General features: G+C 41.0%; 1 protein-coding gene across 1 annotated transcript in view; it reads right to left on the bottom strand.

Moving 5' to 3' along the window:
* LOC140718657 (protein unc-13 homolog B) overlaps window positions 1-23,548 on the bottom strand; it is a 561,805-nt gene that overhangs the window by 28,958 nt on the left and 509,299 nt on the right. Inside the window, exon 11 of the mRNA XM_073032679.1 lies at window positions 12,120-12,198. Coding sequence (XP_072888780.1) covers window positions 12,120-12,198 — 79 coding nt within the window. The remainder of the gene's footprint in view (window positions 1-12,119; window positions 12,199-23,548) is intronic.

Genomic DNA, 23,548 nt, shown 5'->3' with positions numbered 1-23,548 from the left:
TGTTACTGTGAATAGTTAAGTGAGTAGAAGATTAACTGATCTCCAAAAGTCATAAAGTTAAAGATGAAACATTCTTTTCAACATTTTAAGCAAGATTAGTATTATTTTTGTTTTGTACAATTTTAGAGTGAAAAAAAGGAAAGGAGCACCATGCAAAAGTTTGGGCACCTCAAGAGATTTGAGCTCTCAGATAACTTTTACCAAGGTCTCAGACCTTAATTAGCTTGTTAAGGCTATGGCTTGTTCACAGTCATCATTAGGAAAGGCCAGGTGATGCAAATTTCAAAGTTTTATAAATACCTGACTGCTCAAACCTTGTCCCAACAATCAGCAGCCATGGGCTCCTCTAAGCAGCTGCCTAGCACTCAGTCAATGAAAATAAATGATGCCCACAAAGCAGGAGAAGGCTATAAGAAGATAGCGAAGTGTTTTCAGGTAGCCATTTCCTCAGTTTATAATGTAATTAAGAAACGGTAGTTAACAGGAATGGTGGAGGTCAAGTTGAGGTCTGGAAAACCAAGAAAACTTTCCGAGAGAACTACTCATAGGATTGCTAGAAAAGCAAATCAAAACCCCCGTTTGACTGCAAAAGACCTTCAGGAAGATTTAGCAGACTCTGGAGTGATGGTGCACTGTTCTACTGTGCAGCGACACCTGCACAAATATGACCTTCATGGAAGAGTCATCAGAAGAAAACCTTTCCTGCGACCTCACCACAAAATTCAGCATCAGTAGTTTGCAAAGGAACATCTAAACAAGCCTGATGCATTTTGGAAACAAGTTCTGTGGACTGATGAAGTTAAAATAGAACTTTTTGGCCACAATGAGCAAAGGTATGTTTGGAGAAAAAAGGATGCAGAATTTCATGAAAAGAACACCTCTTCAATTGTTAAGCACAGGGGTGGATCGATCATGCTTTGGGCTTGTGTTGCAGCCAGTGGCACAGGGAACATTTCTCTGGTAGAGGAAAGAATGAATTCAATTAAATACCAGCAAATTCTGGAAGCAAACATCACACCGTCTGTAAAAAAGCTGAAGATGTAAAGAGGATGGCTTCTACAACAGGATAATGATCCTAAACACACCTTAATATCCACAATGGACTACTTCAAGAGGCACAAGCTGAAGGTTTTGCCATGGCCCTCACAGTCCCCCAACCTAAACATCATCGAAAATCTGTGGGTAGACCTCAAAAGAGCAGTGCATGCAAGACGGCCCAAGAATCTCACAGAACTAGAAGCCTTTTGCAAGGAAGAATGGGCGAAAATCCCTCAAACAAGAATTGAAAGACTCTTAGCTTGCTACAGAAAGCGTTTACAAGCTGTGATACTTGCCAAAGGGGGTGTTTCTAAGTACTGACCATGCAGGGTGCCCAAACTTTAGCTTCGGGCCCTTTTCCTTTTTTGTTATTTTGAAACTGTAAAAGATGGAAATAAAAAAGTAATCTTGCTTAAGATATTAAAGAAATGTGTCATCTTTAACCTTATGCCTTTTAGAAATCTGTTCATCTTTTTCTCGCTTAGCTATTTACAGTAACAGAAATTTTCACCAAGGATATCCAAACTTTTGCATGCCACTGTACCTCTCATCCAAAGAGACTTCAGGAAAGCCTTTGAGAAGGTTCTGCATGGTAAACTGGTCAGGAAGGTGAGGTCATATGGAATCCAGGGTGAATTTGTAAACTGGATACAAAATGACAGTAAGCCTAGGTGAGTACAGGTGTCTGCTGCTTTACGAATGTTCGCTTTATGCCACTTTGGCTTAAGAAGGGTTTTATAGGAATGCTCTACCCTTGTAAGGGGGGGGGGGAACACCTATATGTGGGTGGCATGATAAGTAAGTTTGCAGATGACACTGAAATTGCTGACGTAGTGGACTGTAAAGAAGGTTCTCTATTTTATAACATGACTAGAATGTGTGCAAGGGGATGCCAGATGGAACTTAACTCAGACAAATGTGAAATAATGCTGTTGGGAAAGTTAACCCAGGGCGGGAAATACACAGTGAATGTCAAAGCTTTGGCGAACATTGTTAAACAGACTAGCCTTGAGGCTTAAAGGCATAGATCCCTAAATAATCGAACACAGGCAGACAAATTACATGGTTGCAGTCCTCAATTGAGACACCAACTCTAAGAGATGGATGTCACATTGGTTAGGCAGTCCTTGAGCATTTTGTGCTTTTCTGCTCACCACCCGATAGAGAGGACAAGATTAAAGTAGAGATGATGCAGAAAAAACCCATGAGGATATTTGCTGGATTGGAGAGCTTGACTTACAATAGAGATTAAGTAGACTGGGTCTGTTTTCACGGGAGTGAAGGAGGCTGCGTGATGACATGACAGTTAAATACAAATAAAAGGTATAGGTAGGGTAGATAACTGGTATCCATTTCCCATGGTAGTTGCGCCTAAAACTAAATTTAAAACTGGATAAAACTAATAGATAGGCAGGATGGTCACCACAGACATGGTCAGATTGAGGGCTTGTATTATGCTATATTACTCTATGACTCTATAATGTCAATTATCAAATTTTATGCCAATGAATTAAGAAAGGTAACTTGGAACTTGTCTAATTTAATTGTAAGTATTCTGTCAGTACTTAACAAGTGAAATGTCAGTGTTGCCATGACTGCTATCCACCAGTTTCTCCTCTCTGAGTTAGTTTTACTGCTTCAATGGCATTGTCAAATTCTACCATTCTGTCACAACCCACAAACGTGTGTGAAGCCGTGACTTTGCCCCATTTTTGTTAATAGGGAGAACAACGCATTGAACTATGAATTGCACATATATCAGCTTGATGAAGGAGCTATTCCTTATTCATCTTGAAAATCCCTTTTCAATACCAAGTTACTGATGACCATATGACCAAAAGACATAGGAGCAGAATTAGGCCATTCAACCCAGAGTCTGCTGCGCAATTTCCTCCGCAGCTGCCTGTGGCTACAATTCCATGGCTTCACCAAACTCTGAAGAAATTTCTGCTTATCTCCATCTTAAAGGGATGTCTTTCTATTCTGAGGCTGTAATCTCTAGTCCTAAACTCCCCCGCTATGGGGAACATTCTCTCCACATCCACTCTATCTAGCCTTTAAACATTCATTAGGTTCCAGTGATATATCCCCACCCCCATCCTATTCTTCCAAATTCCAGAGCAATCAAACACTCCTCAAAAGACAAACCTTTCATTTCCACAATCATACTCATGAACTTCCTTTGAATCCTCTCCAAAGTCAACACATCCTTTCTTAGAACTGATCACTATACTACATATGAAGCTCCACCTGTGCCTTATAAAGCCTCAGCATTACATCCTTGCTTTTACATTCGATTCTTCTTGAAATGAATGTTATCATTACATTTACCCTCCTCACCACTGACTCAACCTACAAATTAACCTTTAGGGAATCCTGCAGGAGGACTTCTAAGTCCTTTTGAACCTCAGATTTTTGAATTTTCTTCCCATTTAGTAAAAAGGAATTCCTTCTACCAAAATGCACGACCATACACTTCTCAACACTGTATCCATCTGCCACTTCTTTCCCTATTCTCCTAATCTGTCTAAGTCCTTCTGCAGCCTCACTGCTTCCTTAATACAGTCCCCTCCACCTATTTTAGAATTGCCTGCAACCTATGCCATAAAATAAGCATTCAGCACGGACTAGAAGGGCCGAGATGGCCTGTTTCCGTGCTGTAATTGTTATATGGTTATATAGAGTTAAAGTAATCAATTATGTCACCCAAATTATTGGCATATAACATAAAAAGAATTGGTTCCAACTCTGACCTCTGCAAAACTCCACTAGTCATCGGCAGCTAACCAGAAAATGTTCCCTTTACTCCCACACTTTGCCTCCTGCCAATCAGCCAATGATTTATCCATGATTTTTCCTGTAACGCCTTAGGCTCTTATCTGGCTAAGCAGCTTCATGTGCGGCATCATGACAATGAAGAGCAAGCAATACTAGTTATATTTTGATAAATATTAAATTGTGTTTGACTGGGCTAAGTTTACATTGTTTTCTATTTAATTAATTGGTACTACTCCTTCTGCTGCAGCATGTTACAAAATAGACATGATTTATATATTTGGAAAGCACATACCATTGCCTGTTTAATCCAGGTAGCATGGAAGGAAAATAAATTACCTGTTAATTTCACTATTTGCAGTTGTAAAAAGAAATGAATTGTTAAAGCAGTCACACTGATAAATTGCAATAAGGTTAACATCTAAATGAGTTTCTATGTCAGTGTCATTAAGTGATCAGTTCATTGAACTATTCTGCAGATTTCAGAAATTCACTTAAACATTCTTCATAAACAATACTTAATTTCGATTAGGCTAGCCAGAATTACAAACTAAAGAGCAAAATGATCATTAACAGCTTCACACACCCTCTAGTAGCTAGTTACTGAAAGACTAATACAGCTAAAATATGGAGATAGATCTCATTTCAGAAAAGGCTATTTATACAAGGATAAAATGGTAGGGTGGGGGACAAAGTTCACAGGCCACTTCATCGGATAACTGAAGGCAGGAATCATAATTCCTCCATTATAATAATGCAGCAAGCATAGTGCTGCCCCATTGAGAGCATACTCACCAACTGCATCTCAGTGTGGTATGGCAATTGTCCCGTATCGGACCAGAAAGCACTCCAGCATGCGGTGAAAACTACCCAGCAGATAATCGGCACCCAATTGCCCACCATTGAGAACATCTACCATAAACGCTGCCTGGGCAGGGCAAAAAGCATTATCAAGGATGCATCTCACCCTAACCATGGACTTTTTACTTACTCCCACCCGTTAGGTGCTACAGGAGCCTCCGCTCCTGCACCGGCAGGCCAGGAAGAGCTTCTTCCCTGAGTCTGTGACCCTGCTGAACCTCACATCACAGCGCTAAGTAGTATTGCACCCATATTGTACTGTCTTAGTACTTTTATATTTGTGTGCTAAAGCACTTACTTTTTATTCACAGTTATTTTGTAAATAACACTATTCTTTGCATTTCTGGTTAGATGCTAACTGCATTTCATTTGACTTTGTATCTGTCCTCGGCACAATGACAATAAAGTTGAATCTAATCTAATCTAATCTAATAATTGTAGTCCCAGACAATGCTAACCCCTGGCTAGGCATGCCAGCAGGGCCAAAACTGGGTGGTAATACCATTTAAGGCTAAACTATACTACTTAAAGGAAAGGTCTATGTGATTGGATCAGTGGGTGGCAGGTATTCTGCAAAATCAATCTGATCTGGGAAACAATGCGGAATGGTATAAAACAAGTGTTCGGTGATCTTCAGATACTGGACTCGATGCTTTTCTGGAAAGTTGAGAAATAAAAGACCTATTCTACTTGTTGAAGGGACCATATGGAGCACTGGATACCCATCCAAAACACACACGGATACATGAGCAGTGCTCAGCTTACTGCTGTGTCAGGATTGACCACCAACACTGTGGCTGTAGACTGCAGTAGTGAAGAGGCTGCAAGATTATTAGAAATATCCAGTAATCCCTCATCCGGTGGATTTCTGTTATTGTCAAGATGCCATCCAAGGAGTTGGCAGAGGTTTCATGGAGCAGCAACCTGCTGTAAAATATGGGACAGCATTTGTTCTCCCACTGCTGTGCATTCTGTTGCCTCTCAGGTAGCCTGCGGTGCTGCTGCTGTCAAGACAGAGACGGCACAGACTCCAGCTCAGCCTTCCAATGTCATCTAAATTCTCTTTACAGAAGTTGTATTGCATGGTAGTACTCAAGCCAGCACAGGAAGAATGACACTGTCTTCCATTTGAACTGTGGTAACTTCAATTACAAATCTAGGCTTGAATATGGTAGCTTTTGCTCTGTGGACAATAAGTTCCAGTTTATTGTCATCTGATTGTACATACTGTACATACAACCAAACAAAACAATGCTTCATGGTGCACCCACAATACATATATCATACACAGCACATAAAACACAATATTACCACAAATAAATTAATAAAATAAAATTCAAAATACATGTAGTGCTGTTGGCCATAAAGGAATTAAAATATGGAAAAAACATTGAACTCAAATGAGTCAAGGACAGTGGAAGTAAGCAAACTAATTGTCTTTGTAATTGTCTTTGTTCTTGCAATTTGCTTGAAGGAATGGAAGCTGCCATTCTGTGAAGCTGCTCTGTAACCTCCATTTTGTGAGCTATCTTGTGAACTGTTTTTGCTCAGTAAGAGTTGTATCAAATAACTTTAAAGCTCACACAGCGATTCTCTTGATAATCTGCTGAATTAGCAATAATTTCCAAATAAGAGCTTATCTGTGAGGTGTACTTTAGTACGATAGAACATGCAGGCTTATGAGTAGTGAAACCTGTGTCTGACCTGAATAATTTGAGCCTAGTAGCTGGCTGATTCAGAACAAAGAGATATTAATTACAAGTGGTTACTTCCAGAAGGGCAATATATTGGACTACATCCAATGGGAGTCTGACACAGGTCATTCAGATTACGCCAAGACAATGAGATTGAAACATAACATTTGAACTGACAAGGAAAGGTTATAAAGACAAGGGGCTTCAAATGCAAAATGACAAGTACTCTGGAGTCTAACTATTGCTAGGAAGAACTCTATGCCAGGGGCAGCAAGAGAAAGGATCAATCATCTGGCCAATGGAAGATCCCCTATGTCAATGTAATAAATTGGGGAAGTGCTGTGAGTGAGTATTGGTACACAGGGAGCAGAATCAGGTTTATTATCACCGGCATGTGATGTGAAATTTGTTAACTTAGCAGCAGCAGTTCAATGCAACACATAATCTAGCAGAGAGAGAAAAAATAATAATAAAATAACACATAATAATAAATAAACAAGTAAATCAATTAGGTGTATTGAATAGACTTTTTAAAAATGTGCAAAAACAGAAATACTGTATATTAAAAGAAAGTCAGGTAGTGTCCAAGGGATCAGTGTCCATTTAGGATCGGATGGGAGAGGGGAAGAAGCTGTTCCTGAATCGCTGTGTGTTTCGCTTCAGGCTTCTATATCTCCTAGTAGAATTCATGTTTGGCTTGCAATCAACATAGTTATGTTGATGGTTTTGCAGAGACAATAAAATGCTAGCTTTGATTAATTAGGAGTTGTGTAGTCAATTGTCTTACCTAGATTAGGTGATAAAAGAGAACAGTGCGCAGTGCAGGTAAACAGTGAACAGTACAATAAACAGCTCGCTGTCCTGGCAACTAAACCTCAGAGGTGGCAAGGTATTCATTAGTGTCACAGTCAGGGGAAAGAGGATGTTATCCAATCTGGCAGTACTAGTCTTGATGCTCCTGTACCTTCTTCCTGATGGTAGCGGGTTAAAGAGATTGTGGGATAGGTAGTAGGGATCCTGTCAATGCTTCAGGCCCTTCATATACAATACTCCCGGTAAATGTCACAAATAGGGAGGATAGAAACCCCAGCACTCCTTTTGGCAGGTTTTACTATCCTCTGTAGGGTCTTGCAGTTTGATGCCTAGCAGGTTCTGTACCATACATTCAAACAGCCATTCCAGCCATGGACACTCTCGACAGTACTCCTGTAGAAAGTTGTAAGAATTGGGGTGGGGAGCCTTGCATGCTTCATCTCCTCAGAAAGTATAGATGCTGTTGTGCCTTTATGTGCACGACAAAGAACTTCATGCCCTTCACTCTGTCCACGGCAGAGCCATTGATGTGCAATGGTGAGTGATCAAACTGCGCCTTCCCAAAGTCCACAATTTTCTGTTTTGTCTAGTCCCCATTGAGACTCAGGTTGTTGTTCCCACACCATTTGACAAGCCTCTCCACCTCCTCTCTGTATGCCCACTCATCATTGTCGCTGATGAGGCCAGCCACTGTTGTATCATTAGTGAACTTGATGAATCAGTTAAAGGGTGTGATAGCCAGAGAGAAGGAGCTGGTTGTGTTACAAAAATGGTGCTCAGGTGATTTTGTTTTCACTCTCATGGTATAAGTAATAGGAAGGTCTGTGGCCTCATCATCACATAGTCGTGCAACACACAGCACAGCACCCCATATCTCAGCATTACTCTCCTGAACAGGGTTTGGACAGCCAAATATTTTTAACACTTGGTGATCTGTTTCCTCACATTAAGTCTGACAGCAAAGCATCCTTTTGTATGCAGAATGCCGGCGGTGCATGGTGGCTGTTAAGAGTTCTCAGCCAGGTGACCAAAGTATTTTTCTGTCCAGTCAGTAACCATCCACTGGTTTGCCACAGTGGTTCGATGCAGACTGCTGTAGAATGAAGATATGGTTGCAGCCGGGACTGGCATGACTCATTACCTTTGCTAAAATACCAAATACTAAGGTTTCAAAGATATGTTGGCGTAGGATACCAAGCACACAGCCAAAGTGGAAGCTTACAACCTAGCAAAATCACAGGTGCTCTCCTTTCGTGGGTTTATCCCATGACGAACATGAAATCCATTTGCAAGAGAAGGTCAGCAAACTGTGAAGAGTTGTATATATCTCAGGTTCTGGGTGCAAGAATACACGTGTAAACATTTAGTACTGCAGTCACCCTGGCAACCACAACAAAGAAGACTGTGATGGTTGTGGTTAGACTGCAGCATATTGCTTATGAATGCACTAATTGTTTCTTGCTGAGTTCAATCTGTCCTGATACAAGATCTTGGCATGAAGTGTTGATTACCCCTTTGTCTCCCCATAATCCATAGACTTCTTCTGGCAACTTGTTTTTTGCTTCAGATTCTAGCATCTGAGTCTTTTCTATATTCAGGGAAAGTATTGCTTCCTGAGTGTAGAGGGAGATTTTTGTTCAGATCTTACACCCTCTTCGCTACTCCAACTTGGTTCGGATGTGAATTGTTTATGATGTATCCACATCTGAAAGTAACACCTACAGTGATGCTAGAAAGTTTGTGAACCCTGTAGAAGTTCCTCTATTTCTGCATAAATATGGCCTAAAATGTGATCAGATCTTTACGTAAGTTCTAAAACTAAAGAAACCCCAATTTAAAAATTAACACAAAACATTATACTTGTTCATTTAAAATGATCCAATATTACATGTATTTGTTGGAAAAAGAATGTGGACCTTTGTTTTCAATAACTGGTGTGACTCCCTTGTACAGCAATAACTTCATCCAGAAGTTTCCAGTAACTGTTGATCAGTCCTGCACATCAGTTTGGAGGAATTCCTCCATACAAAAATGCTTCAACTCTGGGATGTTGGTGGCTTCCTCACATGAACCACTTGTTTCCGGTCCTTCCTCATCATTTTTATAGAATTAAGGTCAGGACTTGGACTTGGACATTCCAAAACATGTATTTTCTTCTTTTTAAAACGTTCTGTTGTTGAGTTACTGTTGTTTGTCAGATCATGATCTTGTTGCGCCATCCAACTTTTATTAAGCTTCAGGTGAGGGTCAGAGCCGTCTCTATTTCCTGAGGAGATTGAGGTCCTTTAACATCTGCCGGACGATGCCGAGGATGTTCTGTTGTTTAGTTACTCTTGTTTCTCAGATCATTATCTTGTTGCGCCATCCAACTTTTATTAAGCTTCAGGTGACGGACTGCTACCCTGACCTTCTCCTGCAAAATGTCTTGATACAATTTTTAATTCATTGTTTCCTCAACAATTGCAAGCTGTCCAGGCCCTGAGGCAGCAAAGCAGCCCAAGCCATGATGCTTCTTCCACCATGCTTCACAACTGGGATGAGGTTTTCATTTTGGTATGCAGTGCCCTTTTTCCTCCAAACATAGCAATGTGCACTTCTTCCAAAAAGTTCAACTTTTGCCTCATCTGGCCACAGAACATTGGCACAAAAGCATTGTAGAACATCCAGGTGGTCTTTTGCAAACTTGAGGTGTGCAAAAGGTTTTTTTTTTGGAGAGTAGAGGTTTCCTCTGCAGTGTCCTTCCATGAAAACTATTCTTGTTCAGTTTTTCTTATAATGGACACCTGAACAGAGATTTTAGCAAGTTTGAGAGATTTCTGCAAGTCTTTAACTGTTACCCTTGTTTTTTTCACCTCCCTCAGCATTGCACATTGTGCTCTTAGTGTGATCTTTGCAGGATGCCGACTCCTAGCAGAGTAGCAACAGTACTGAGTTTCCTCCATTTATAGATAATTTCTCTTACTGTGGACTAATGGACACTCAGGTCTTTAGAAATGCCTTTTAGCTGCTTCCAGCTTCATGCATTTCTACAATTCTTCTTCTAAGATCCTCTGAAAGTTGGTTTGATTGAGACATGGTGCACATAAACAGATCTTTCTTGAGAAGAGCAGGCTCTCTCAGTAACCTGACATTGTGTGTTTTTTTTTTATAGGGCAAGTCACCTGTACAACCCACACCTCCAATCTCATCTCATTGATTGGAAGACCTGATTCTAAATAGCTTTTGTAGAAGGAATTACCACAGAGGTTCACATTCTTTTTCCAACAAATTTATAGAAACATAGAAAACCTACAGCACAGTACAGGCCCTTCGGCCCACAAAGTTGTGCCGAACATGTCCCTACCTTAGAAATTACTAGGCTACCTATAGCCCTCTATTTTACTAAGCTCCATGTACCTATCAAAAAGCCTCTTAAAAGACCCTATCGTATCCGCCTCCACCACCATTGTCAGCAGCCCATTCCATGCACTCACCACTCTCTGAGTCAAAAACTTACCCCTGACAACTCCTCTGTACCTACTCCCCAGCACCTTAAACCTGTGTCCTCTTGTGGCAACCAGTTCAGCCCTGGGAAAAAGCCTCTATCCACACGATCAATGCCTCTCATCATCTTGTACACCTCTATCAGGTCACCTCTCATCCTCCGTCACTCCAAGGAGAAAAGGCCAAGGTCACTTAACTTATTCTCATAAGGCATGCTCCCCAATCCAGGCAACATCCTTGTAAATCTCCTCTGCACCCTTTCTATGGCTTCCACATTCTTCCTGTAGTGAGGTGACGAGAACTGAGCACAGTACTCTAAGTGGGGTCTGACCAGGGTCCTATATAGCTGCAACATTATTTCGTGGCTCCTAAATTCAATTCCACAATTGATGAAGGCCAATACACCTTCTTAACCACAGAGTCAACTTGTGCAGCTGCTTTGAGCGTCCTATGGACTCGGACCCCATGATCCCTCTGATGCTCCACACTGCCAAGAGTCTTAGCATTAATACTATATTCTGCCATCATATTTGACCTACCAAAATGAACCTCCTCACGCTTATCTGGGTTGAACTCCATCTGTCACTTCTCAGCCCAGTTTTGCATCCCATCAATGTCCTGCTGTAACCTCTGACAGCCCTCCACACTATCCACAACACCTCCAACCTTTGTGTCATCAGCAAAATTATATGTGATATTGGATCATTTTTCTCAATAAATAAATGAACAAGTATAATATTTGTGTGTTATTTATTTAATTGGGTTCTCTTTATCTAGTTTTTGGACTTGCATGAAGATTTGATCACATTTTGGGTCAAATTTATGCAGAAATAGAAAAAATTCTACAGGGTTTACAAACATTCTAGCATCAGTGTAACATAGAAACCTTTGCAAAAGGTCCTTCAGCACTAGTCTTGTGACTTTCTTGCTGTGAACCTTTGCAATTTCAAACATCTGCAACAAGCCACTACTAGAAGAAATCAACTTGCAGCCAATTTGCAATCAGTGATAGATATGGTTTCAGTCACACTGTAGGGGACCTTTCTCTTGCTTACTTTGTGTTTGCTGTAACATCAAGCTCCAAAGTGGCTCTGTTGCATTTCAACCTGACTGATTTTGCAATCTGCTTCTCTGCATAGGTCTGGTGGGCACTAGCTGTGCACGCAGCAAACCCATCATTAATACGGTATCAGCTACAAATGGCTACACAAACCTCAATAAGTGTTCAGGACATGGCCTGGAGCTCAGACAGTTTCACAGAAGTCAGTATAGGATAACTGAATCAAACAATATGCTGCTCACAACTAAAGGCAGGAAGTAAGTCTGAACTTCAAATGTAACACCCTCCCTTACAATGAAGTGTAATACCCTCTCTTTCATCTCAGAGGCACAACCTCCCCAGAATAAAACACAATTTTCAAAGAAAGTCAAACCATAACTCAAATTGTGACTCACCACATCTCGAACAATAGGCATCGTCTTCATCCGCCGTAGATCTGGCATGCTGTCAATGCCATACAGCACACTTCCAACCCTAAGAACATCAATATGGTTTATTAATGCACGTGAAAGAGTGGTATTGATATGTGTTTGCAAAACTTAATGGAATTACATTATATCATCATATTTTTTATAGCTTTGTAAACGTTGCTTATTTGTGTCTCATGCACAGAGTCACAGAGTTAAGTAAAACAGAATTAGGTCCTTTTGGTCTACTTTGTCCATGCCAAGCATGACATCTGTATTTGGACCATAATTCTCAAACTCCTTCCTTTCCACGTACCTGCTGAAATGTTTTATACGTGTTACAATTGTACCCACCTCTGCTACCTCTAGGAAATTGTTCTATATAACCATGATCCTCTGTGTTAAAAACATGACTTCAGATCTTCTTTAAATTTTTTCCTTCTTACCTTAAGTCATTGTCCTCAAGTACTAGACTTGCTTGTCCTGAGAGATAAAAACAAACTCTAACTGCTTTATCTGTGCCTCTCTTAATTTTATAAGTTTCTATAGGTCATCTTACTAACTCCCAGTGATAACAATTCAGACTACCCAATCTCTCTGGTACCCAAGGCCCTCAATTTTATAAGGCCATAAGACATAAGAGCAGAATTAGGCCATTTGGCCCATTGAGTCTACTCCATGATTCTATCAGAGGTGGTTTATTTTCCCTCTCAACCACATTCATTCTCCTGACGTAAGGCAACATAAATTTCTGCAACATTTGGAAAGGCTCCTATGCACTCTTTCTAATGTTATCACATCCTTCTTGTTGTGTGCTAACCAGAATGGATAATATCCTCCAAATCTGTTCTAACCAAAGTTTTGTACAGCTGCAACATGATACACAACTCTTATTCGCAATACCCCAGCCTATGAAGGCAATTGGCATCTTCACTACCCTATCCACCATTTGCAGGGAACAATCAACTTGCACACCAAAGCCTCTCCATACATTAACACTGCTCAGGCCCCTGACACTATATATGCCCAGAGTAACACACACAAAATATTTGAGTAACCTAGCAGATCAGGCAGCACCTGAGGAATAATGAGTTGATGTATATGTCCTGCCAACATCTGACAATCCACTCCCGTTTGGATTATATTCCATCTGCCACTGATCTGATTGTACTGGCCAGCAATTCCACACAAAAGTGACAACAGCCCCAAAGCACTGGGCTGCACTGTGGGTCGGATCTGGTCTGCTCTGCTGTTGCACTCTGCTTTGATTCCAGCAACAACTCCTAAACCTATGACACACTTTGTACTTGGCCTTTCACTCTACACAAACCATAACTACATAGCCCCATTCATCTAACTAAAGGTAGGCAAAGGCCAATGGCTTTTTTGAATTTTAATCAATATTAATATATTACTAACTCTATCAATTGATATTGGTATATTTTATGTTTATTTCAACTTAATTTCTCTTAAATCATAACAAACACTAGAACTAAAGGGAAAGCTTTCTGAGAGGGAAGCAAATGTTTCTGCCACTATTCACAATTGTGGAAGAGCCACGGCACTGAGGCTCACTCCGCATTGCAACTCCCACAAAAATTAAACGCTAAGCTTGGGTAAAAATTTTTGCCTTGTCTGAAAAATTTCTTTCATTGGGGGTTGTTGAATTTTTACCAGGGTGGGCGTCCAGGAATGCCATTCACGAATTATCTAAAAACTCCACATGCAGGAGATTCTCAACATCTCATACTCAGCATGTCAGAACCTGTAAAGAAGAGGCTTAATGTTTCAGATAATTCTCCTTTGCTCCCTGCATCAAGGCTGCCTGATCTATTGAGCATTTTCAGCATTTTTTTCATTTCAGATTTACAACATCTACAGCATTTTGTGTGAAACTTGTAAAAAAAAAGATAAGAGTCATAAACACATACAGAGATATACAGTAGCATTGAAACAGACTCTTTGGCTCACAGTCTACACGGACCATCTACCCATTTACACCAATCCTACACTAATCCTATGCTTTATGCTCTTTACATTCTCATCAATCGCATTTTACCTCAGTATTGTCTGGAATCTAACGAGCAAACTTACAGCTATTGTCCACAACAATATATAATTTTAGTTGTGCAAACACAGAATAACTGAAGAATTTAATCCATTTGCCTACAGCTTGACAATCTTTCATTTATTTTTTATACGTTTTTATTGTTATGTATGATAATTTTTTATAGATTGCACTGTACTACTGCCACAAAAACAGAAATTTCGCAACATAGGTCAGTGATAAAAAGCTGATTCTGATTATGCTGTTCCCTGATGATGCAATACAGTCCAAGTGTTGAAATATTTGAATTTGATGTCAGAATAATTTAAAATGGTCTTTTCCCCAAGGACCAGATGTAATCCATGGTGGAAAACATTACTGTTTTCCAGTTACAGTGACCCACACCACACGAGAGTAAATACCTCCAGTGGTTCTCAGGAAGCATCTATTTTATCCTCTGATTTATCAAAAGATAAATCAAATAGAGATGGTTTTCAAAACTTTGTTTTATATTTGTCATGGAGTCATAGAGCATGACAGTACAGAACAAGCCCTTTGACCCATCTAGTCCATGCTGTCTTCACTCAACCCTGGAATATCTGCACAGCAAAGATGCACACATCAGGATGCTCTTTATCGACTACAGCTCAGCATTCAAAACTAATCAATAATCTTCAAATTTGAACCCGCTATACCTCCTTGTATAATTGGATCCTCAATTTCCTCACATGCAAACCCCAGTCAGTTCAGATTGACAACAGCCCCTCCACAGGTGTATCACATCGTTGTGTGCTTAACCCCCTCCTCTACTTGTTTTACTCTTCTGATGAGTTACTAAGCACAGCTCCAATGCCATATTCAAGTTTGCTGACAACATCATAGTTGTAGGCTGAATCAAAGAGGCTGATGAATCAGCATATTGGAAAAAGACTGAAAATCCGGCTGAGTGGTGCCACAATAACATCTAATGTTAGCAACACCAAGGAGTTGATTATTGACTTCAGAAGGAGGAAATCAGAGGTCCTTGAGTCAGTTTTCATTTGAGGATCAGTGGTGGAGAGGGTCAGCAACTTTAAATTCCTCAGTGTTTTTATTTCAGAGGACCTGATCTGAACTAGCACATAAGTGCAAGTACACAGGAAGCACAGTAGCACCTCTACTTTCTTAGGAGTAATTGGAGGTTCAACATAACATCTAAAACTTTGACAAACTTCTATAAATGTGTGGTAGAGAGTATAGTGACTGACTGCATCACAGCCTTTTAAGGAAAATCCTACAACAAGTAGTGGATATAGCCCAGTTCATCATGGGTAAAGCCCTCGCCAGCACTGAGCATCTCTTCATGAACCAATGTTGCAGGAAAGCAGCATCCATCATCAGGAACCCCCACTACCCAGGGCATGCACCCTTCTCACTGCTGCCATCAGGAAGAGGGAACAGGAGCCTCAAGATTCACACCACCAGGTTCAGGAACAGTTATTACCACTCAACATCAGGCCCCTGAGTCAAAGGGGATAAATTCACTCAACTTCACTTGCCCCATCATTGAACTGTTCCCATAACCTATGGGAAGTTTCAAGGACTCTTCATCAAATGTTCTCAATACTTATTGCTTATTTATTTATTATTATTATTTCTTTCTTTTTGTATTTGCATAGTTTGTTTTCTTTTGCACACTGGTTGAATGCCCAAGTTGGTGTGTTCTTTCATGGATTCTATTATGGGTTTATTGAGTATCACATAAGAAAAATAATCTCACGTTTGTATATGATGACATATATGTACTTTGAAATAAATTTACTTTGAACTTTGAACTGTTATTCTACCAATGACATGCACTTAGCCCAAAATCAACCATACTCCTCCCATCCATATATCTATCCAAAGTTCTCTTAAATAATGCAATCAAACCTTCATCCACCACTTCCACTGGCAGCTCGTTCCACACTTGCACTACCCTCTGCATGAAGAAAATCTCCCTCAGGTTCCCTTAAAAATTTCAACTTTCACATGTAACTATGACCTCTAGTTCTAACCTCCCTCAACCTCAGTGAAAAAAAAACCTGCTTGCATTTCCCTTAGCTGTAACTCTCATAGTTTTGTATAACTCTAAAAAATCTCCCCTTATTATACTACGATCCAGAGAATAAAGTCCTATTTTACCATATAACCATATAACAACAACAGCACGGAAACAGGCCATCTTGGCCCTTCTAGTCCCTGCCGAATGCTAACTCTCACCTAGTCCCACTGGCCCGCACTCAGCCCATAATGCTCCATTCCTTTTCTGTCCAAATACCGATCTAATTTTACTTTAAATGACATTACCAAACCTGCCTCTACCACTTTTACTGGAAGTTCGTTCCACACTGCTACCACTCTCTGAGTAAAGAAATTCCCCCTCGTGTTACTCTTAAACTTCTGTCCCCTAACTCTCAACTCATGTCCTCTTCTTTGAATCTCCCCTACTCTCAATGGAAAAAGCCTATCCATGTAAATTCTATCTATCCCCCTCATAATTTTAAATACCTCTATCAAGTCCCCCCTCAACCTTCTATGCTCCAAAGAATAAAGACCTAACTTGTTCAACCTTTCTTTGTAACTTAGGTGCTGAAACCCAGGTAACATTCTAGTAAATCTCTGTACTCTCTCTATATTGTTGACATCTTTCCTATAATTTGGTGACCAGAATTGTACACAATACTCCAAATTCGGCCTTACCAATGCCTTGTACAATTTTAACATTACATCCCAACTCCTATACTCAATGCTCTGATTTATGAAAGCCAACATACCAAAAGCTTTCTTCACCACCCTATCCACATGAGATTCCACCCTCAGGGAACTATGCACAATTATTCCTAGATCACTCTGTTTTACTGCATTCTTCAATGCCCTACCATTTACCATGTATGTCCTATTTGGATTATTCCTACCAAAATGTAGCACCTCACACTTATCAGCATTAAACTCCATCTGCCATCGTTCAGCCCACTCTTCTAACTGGCCTAAATCTCTCTGCAAGCTTTGAAAATCTACTTCATTATCCACAACGCCACCTACCTTAGCATCATCTGCATACTTACTAATCCAATTTACCACCCCATCATCCAGATCATTAATGTAAATGACAAACAACATTGGACCCAGTACAGATCCCTGAGGCACACCACTAGTCACCGGCCTCCAACCTGACAAACAGTTATCCATCACTACCCTCTGGCATCTCCCATCCAGCCACTGTTGAATCCATTTTACTACTTCAGTATTAATACCTAACGATTGAAACTTCCTAACTAACCTTCCGTGCGGAACCTTGTCAAAGGCCTTACTGAAGTCCATATAGACAACATCCACTGCTTTACGCTCGTCAACTTTCCTCGTAACCTCTTCAAAAAATTCCATAAGATTTGTCAAACATGACCTTTTCCATGCACAAATCTATGCGGACTGTTCCTAATCAGACCCTGTCCATCCAGATAATTATATATACCATCTCTAAGAATACTTTCCATTAATTTACCCACCACTGATGTCAAACTGACAGGCCTATAATTGCTAGGTTTACTCTTAGAACACTTTTTAAACAATGGAACCACATGAGCAATACACCAATCCTCCAGCACCATCCCCGTTTCTAATGACATTTGAAATATTTCTGTCAGAGCCCCTCCTATTTCTACACTAACCTCCCTCAAGGTCCTAGGGAATATCCTGTCAGGACCTGGAGATTTATCCACTTTTATATTCCTTAAAAGCGCCAGTACTTCCCCCTTTAATTCGTCATAGTTTCCATAACTTCCCTACTTGTTTCCTTTACCTTACTCAATTCAATATCCTTCTCCTTAGTGAATACCGAAGAAATGAAATTGTTCAAAATCTCCCCCATCTCTTTCGGCTGCACACATAGCTGTCCACTCTGATTCTCTAAGGGACCAATTTTATCCCTTACTATCCTTTTGCTATTAATATAATTGTAGAAACCTTTTGGATTTATTTTCACCTTACTTGCCAAAGCAACCTCGTATCTTCTTTTAGATTTTCTAATTTCTTTCTTAAGATTCTTCTTACATTTTTTATATTCCTTGAGCACTTCATTTACTCCATGCTGCCTATATTTATTGTAGATATTTCTCTTTTTCCTAACCAAGTTTCCAATATCCCTTGAAAACCATGGCTCTCTCAAACTTTTAACCTTTCCTTTCATCCTAACATAAAGATTCTGTACCCTCAAAATTTCACCTTTAAATGACTTCCATTTCTCTATTACATTCTTCCCATAAAACAAATTGTCCCAATCCACTCCTTCTAAATCCTTTCACATCTCCTCAAAGTTAGCCTTTCTTCAATCAAAAATCTCAACCTTGGGTCCAGTCCTATCCTTCTCCATAATTATATTGAAACTAATGGCATTGTGATCATTGGACCTGAAGTGCTCCCCAACACATACCTCTGTAACCTGACCTATTTCATTCCCTAACAGAAGATCCAACACTGCCCTTTCTCTAGTTGGTACCTCTATATATTGCTGCAAAAAAACTATCCTGCACACATTTTACAAACTCCAAACCATCCATCCCTTTTACAGGATGGGCTTCCCAGTCTATGTGTGGAAAATTTAAATCTCCCACAATCACAACCCTGTGCTTACTACAAATATCTGCTATCTCCTTGCAAATTTGCTCCTCCAATTTTCGCTCCCCATTAGGTGGTCTATAATACACCCCTGTAAGTGTTACTACACCTTTCCCATTCCTCAATTCCACCCAAATAGTCTCCTTAGATGAAGCCTCTAATCTATCCTGCCAGAGCACTGCTGTAATATTTTCTCTGACAAGCAATGCAACACCTCCCCCTCTTGCCCCTCCGATTCTATCACACCTGAAGCAACAAAATCCAGGAATATTTAGTTGCCAATCACACCCCTCCTGCAACCATGTTTCACTAATTGCTACAACATTATATTTCCAGGTATCAATCCATGCGCTAAGCTCATCCACCTTTCTTACAATGCTCCTGGCATTAAAATAAATGCATTTAAGAAATTCTCCACCTCTTCCTCCCTGTTTATCTCTAACAGTACAAATAACTTTACTGTCTTCTTTTTCTTCCTTCTCTCATACATCTGTTCCTACACTCTGGTTCCACTCCCCCCTCGTATCTAGTTTAAATACACTGGAGCCTCTCTAGCAAACCTACCCGCAAGAATATTTGTCCCCCTCCAGTTTAGATGTAAACCATCCCGCCGGAACAGGTCCCACCTTCCCTGGAAAACTGCCCAATTATCTATAAATCTGAAGCCCTCCCTCCTGCACCATGTCTTCAGCCACGTGTTGATCTGCACTATCTTACTATTTCTAAACCCACCTGCACGTGGCACTGGTAGCAATCCTGAGATTGCTATCCTGGAGGTCCTGTCCTTTAACTTGGCACCTAGCTCCCTAAACTCTCCTTTCAAGACCTCCTCACTCTTCCTACCCACGTCATTGGTGCCTACATGGACCACGACATCCGGCTGCTCACCCTCCCTCTTGAGAATACTGAGAACTCAATCCCAGATATCACGGACCCTGGCACCAGGGAGGCAACAGGCCATCCGGGATTCTCGATCTCTTCCACAGAACCTCCTATCTGTCCCCCTAACTATCGAATCCCCTATCACTACTGCTCTCCTCTTTTCCCTCCTTCCCTTCTGAGCTGAGGGTCCAATCTCGGTGCCAGAGACGCAACCACTGCAACTTGTCCCTGGTAGGTCATCCTCACCAACAGTATCCAAAACGGTTTACTTATTGTTGATGGGAACGGCCATAGGGGTGCTCTGCTCTTCCTGTCTATTCCCCTTCCCTCTCCTGACAGTCACCCAACTACCTGTCTCCTGACTCCTAGGGGTCACTATCTCCCTGAAACTCCTATCTATTTCTGCCTCTGCCTCCCCAATGATCTGAAGTTCATCCAGCTCCAGCTCCAGTTCCCCAACACTGTTTGTCAGGAGCTGCAGCTGGATGCACCTTTTGCAGGTGTAGTCATCTGGGATAGCAGTGCTCACCCTGACTTCCCACATACTGCAAACGGAGCACTCAACTGCCCTAACTGCTGTCTCCATTACCTACTCCTAAGCTAATTAGATTAATTAAAGGAACTTACCCGGCCTTACCTCACCTGGAGTGAAGCTCATACTCAGCCTCTGCTCGCTTTTTAAATTCCCCTGCTGATCTCAGGGGCTGACTTTCATGCACTTGCGCAGTCGTGCCCTGTTCAACCTCACCTCTGCCTGTTCCACCAAAGCCTGATTGAGCCAAAGCCGTCCCACTCTGCCTCAGTCCACTCCGACAATGGCCGCTGTATATGGCGGTCTTTCTTTTAAACCTTTGGCGCGCTACGTCACATGCCTGCACAGTCTAGCCTCTTTGCCCCGAACAGTTAAAAAAAAACAGCTTCTCTCCGAGCTTCTTTTACCTCTTCCCTCTCTGCCTCTTGCTTCGATTTAAATTTTATTAAACCTTTCCCTGTAACTCAAGTCCTTAAGTTCTGGCAACATCCTTGCAAATTTTCTCTGTATTCTTTCAATCTTATTGATTAACTGCAAACAATCCTTCAAATTTAGCCTCACCAAAGCCTTATACAACTTCAACATAAAATCCCAACTCGTATACTCAATATTCTGATTTATGACAGCCAGTGTCCCAGAAGCTCTCTTTATGACTATATCTACCTGTCTAACTATCTACCTCTTCCTACTACTTTCAAGGAATTATGGATCTCTATTCAAAGATTCTCTGTTCTTCCACACTCCTCAGTGCCCTACTGTTCACTGTGTATGTCCATAAGACCATAAGACATAGGAGCAAAATTAGGATACTCTGTCCATCAAGTCTGCTCTGCTATTTCATCATGTCTGATTTATTATCTCTCTCAACCCCATTCTCCCTGTAACCATTGATGCCCTGAATAACCAAGAACCTATCAAACTCTGTTTTAAATTTACTCAGTGACTTGCCTCCACAGCCATCTGTGGCAGTCTCTGGCTAAAGAAATTCCTTCTCAGCTCTGTTCCAAAAGTACATCCCTCTATTCTGAGGTTGTGCACTCTGGTCCTAGACTCACCCACTATAGGAAACATCCTCTCCACATCCACTCTGTCCAGGCCCACGATCATCTCTCACCGATTAAAGCGCAGAGGAAGAATGAAACCAGTGAGGTGGATGCAGAAGGTAAGCGTCGTCTACCAGCCTCTCACTTGCTGTTGCCAGACAATGTGGCTGCATATGGCGCTCTCTCGCTTCCTGCTCCCAAGGGAAGGTCCTTGCATCCAAATAGTCTCTCTCTCTTCCTCAGTGCTGTTGGCGGATGGAGCTGGAACATGGTTTAATCAATGAGGATTGTAGAGTTGGACTCTAATTCAGGTTTATGATGTCTTCTAGTTTCTAGTTCTTGGTCGATCTTTTTTGTTACTACTCTTGGGTGATTTTTGAATTGGTGCAACATGCCAGAAATGAACACTGAGCCAGACTGCACTGAAACATGCCTTTTGATTTTGTGTTTTATATTGTGTTTTCACTTGCTTTTTTGCTGCCATTTGCGCGACTTGTTTGTGCATGGGCGTGGGGAGGGGTGGCTGATGTTTGATGTTTTTCTTTGAACAGGTTGGTTCCATGGTTCTTCTTTGTTTTGTGGCTGTCTGTGGGGAAGACGAATTTCAGGGTTGTATACTACATACATACTTTCATAATAAATGTACTTTGAACCTTTAAATCTTTGAATTGATATTCAATAGGTTTCAATGAGATTCCCACTCTTTCTTCTAAAGTCAAGCAAGTACAGGCCCAGAGCAATCAAACGCTCCTCATATATTAACCCTTTCATTTCCAGAATCATTCTTGCAAACCTCCTTATGACCTTCTTCATTGCTAGCATATCTTTTCTTAGATAAGGAGCCCAAAACTGCTTACAACACTCCCAAGTGCAGTCTGATCAATGCCTTTGCATTACACCTTTGATTTTAATCTAGTCCTCTTGAAATGTATGCTAACATTGCATTTACTTTCCTTATCACCAACTCAACCAGCACGTTAACCTTTCGGGAATCTTGCACAAGGTCTCCTAAGTCACTTGGCACCTCTGATTTTTGAATTTTCTCCCCATTTAGAAAATAGTCTATTCATTCTACCAACGTGCACAGCCACACACTTCCCTACACTATATTCCATCTGCCTATTCTCCCAATCTATCCAAGTCCTTCTGCAAACTCCCTGCTTCCTCAACACTACCTGCCCCTCCATCTTTCTTTGCATTGTCTGCAAACTTGGCTACAAAGCCATCAATTCCATCTCCAAATCATTGACATACAATGTGAAAAGAAGTGGCCTGTGGAGCCCCACTAGTCACTGGCAGACAACCTAAAAAAGCCCCATTTATTCCCACTCTGCCTTCTACCAATCAGTCAATCCTCTGTCCATGCAGCTAACGTGCAAAAAACAACAAACTATGCAAATACAAAAGAAAGAAAATAAATAATAAATAAATATTGAGACATGAGATGAAGAGTCCTTGCAAGTGAGTTCATAGGTTTAGATACTTCAAAGGGGACAGCACTGGAGGTAAACAAGGCGGGGAAGTGGCATTGCTAATCTGGGATAGTATCATACCTGTAGAAAGCATGGAGGGATAGTCTACTGAGTCAGCATGAGTGGCAGCAAGAAACAGGAAGGAAACAATAATTCGATTGGGAGTATTCTATAGTCTGCCAAATAGCAACACAAACAGTAAGAAACAGATCTGATGGGAAATTTTGAAAGGTAAAAAAAAGTAGGGTTGTTGTCATTCAAATTAATATTGATTGGCACCACCTTAGTGCAAAAGTTTTAGATGCAGTGGAATTTGGTAGGTGTGTCCTGGAAGGATTCCTGTTACAAGGAGGTATAGAGGAGATGTCAGGGGTAAGTTTTTTTTATGCAGAGAGCGATGAGTGTGTGAAATGGGCTGCCAGCGATGATGGTGGAGGTGGATACAATAGGGTCTTTTAAGAGACTCCTGGACAGGTACATGGAGCTCAGAAAAATAGAGGGCTATGTGTAACCCTAGGTAATATCTCAGGTAAGGACATGTTCGGCACAGCTTTGTGGGCCAAAGGGCCTGTATTGTGCTGTAGGTTTTCTATGTTTCTATATAATATGTAGACAGACTAATGAGGTGAGATCTGGTGTTAGGCAATGAATCTGGTCAGGTGTCAGATCTCTTGGTGGACATGCATCTCAGAGACAATGGCCATAGCCTTGGAAAGGGATAGCAGCAGACAGTATGGGAAATATTTCATTGGTGAATGGGGCTATTATAACATTATTAGGCAGGACCATGGGAACATAAATTGGGA

The sequence above is a fragment of the Hemitrygon akajei genome, chromosome 30 (genome assembly GCF_048418815.1).
Source record: "Hemitrygon akajei chromosome 30, sHemAka1.3, whole genome shotgun sequence".
Classification (NCBI taxonomy): Eukaryota; Metazoa; Chordata; class Chondrichthyes; order Myliobatiformes; family Dasyatidae; genus Hemitrygon; species Hemitrygon akajei.
The sequence above is the reverse complement of the archived record's forward strand: the minus strand, read 5'-3'. Positions and strand labels throughout refer to the sequence as shown.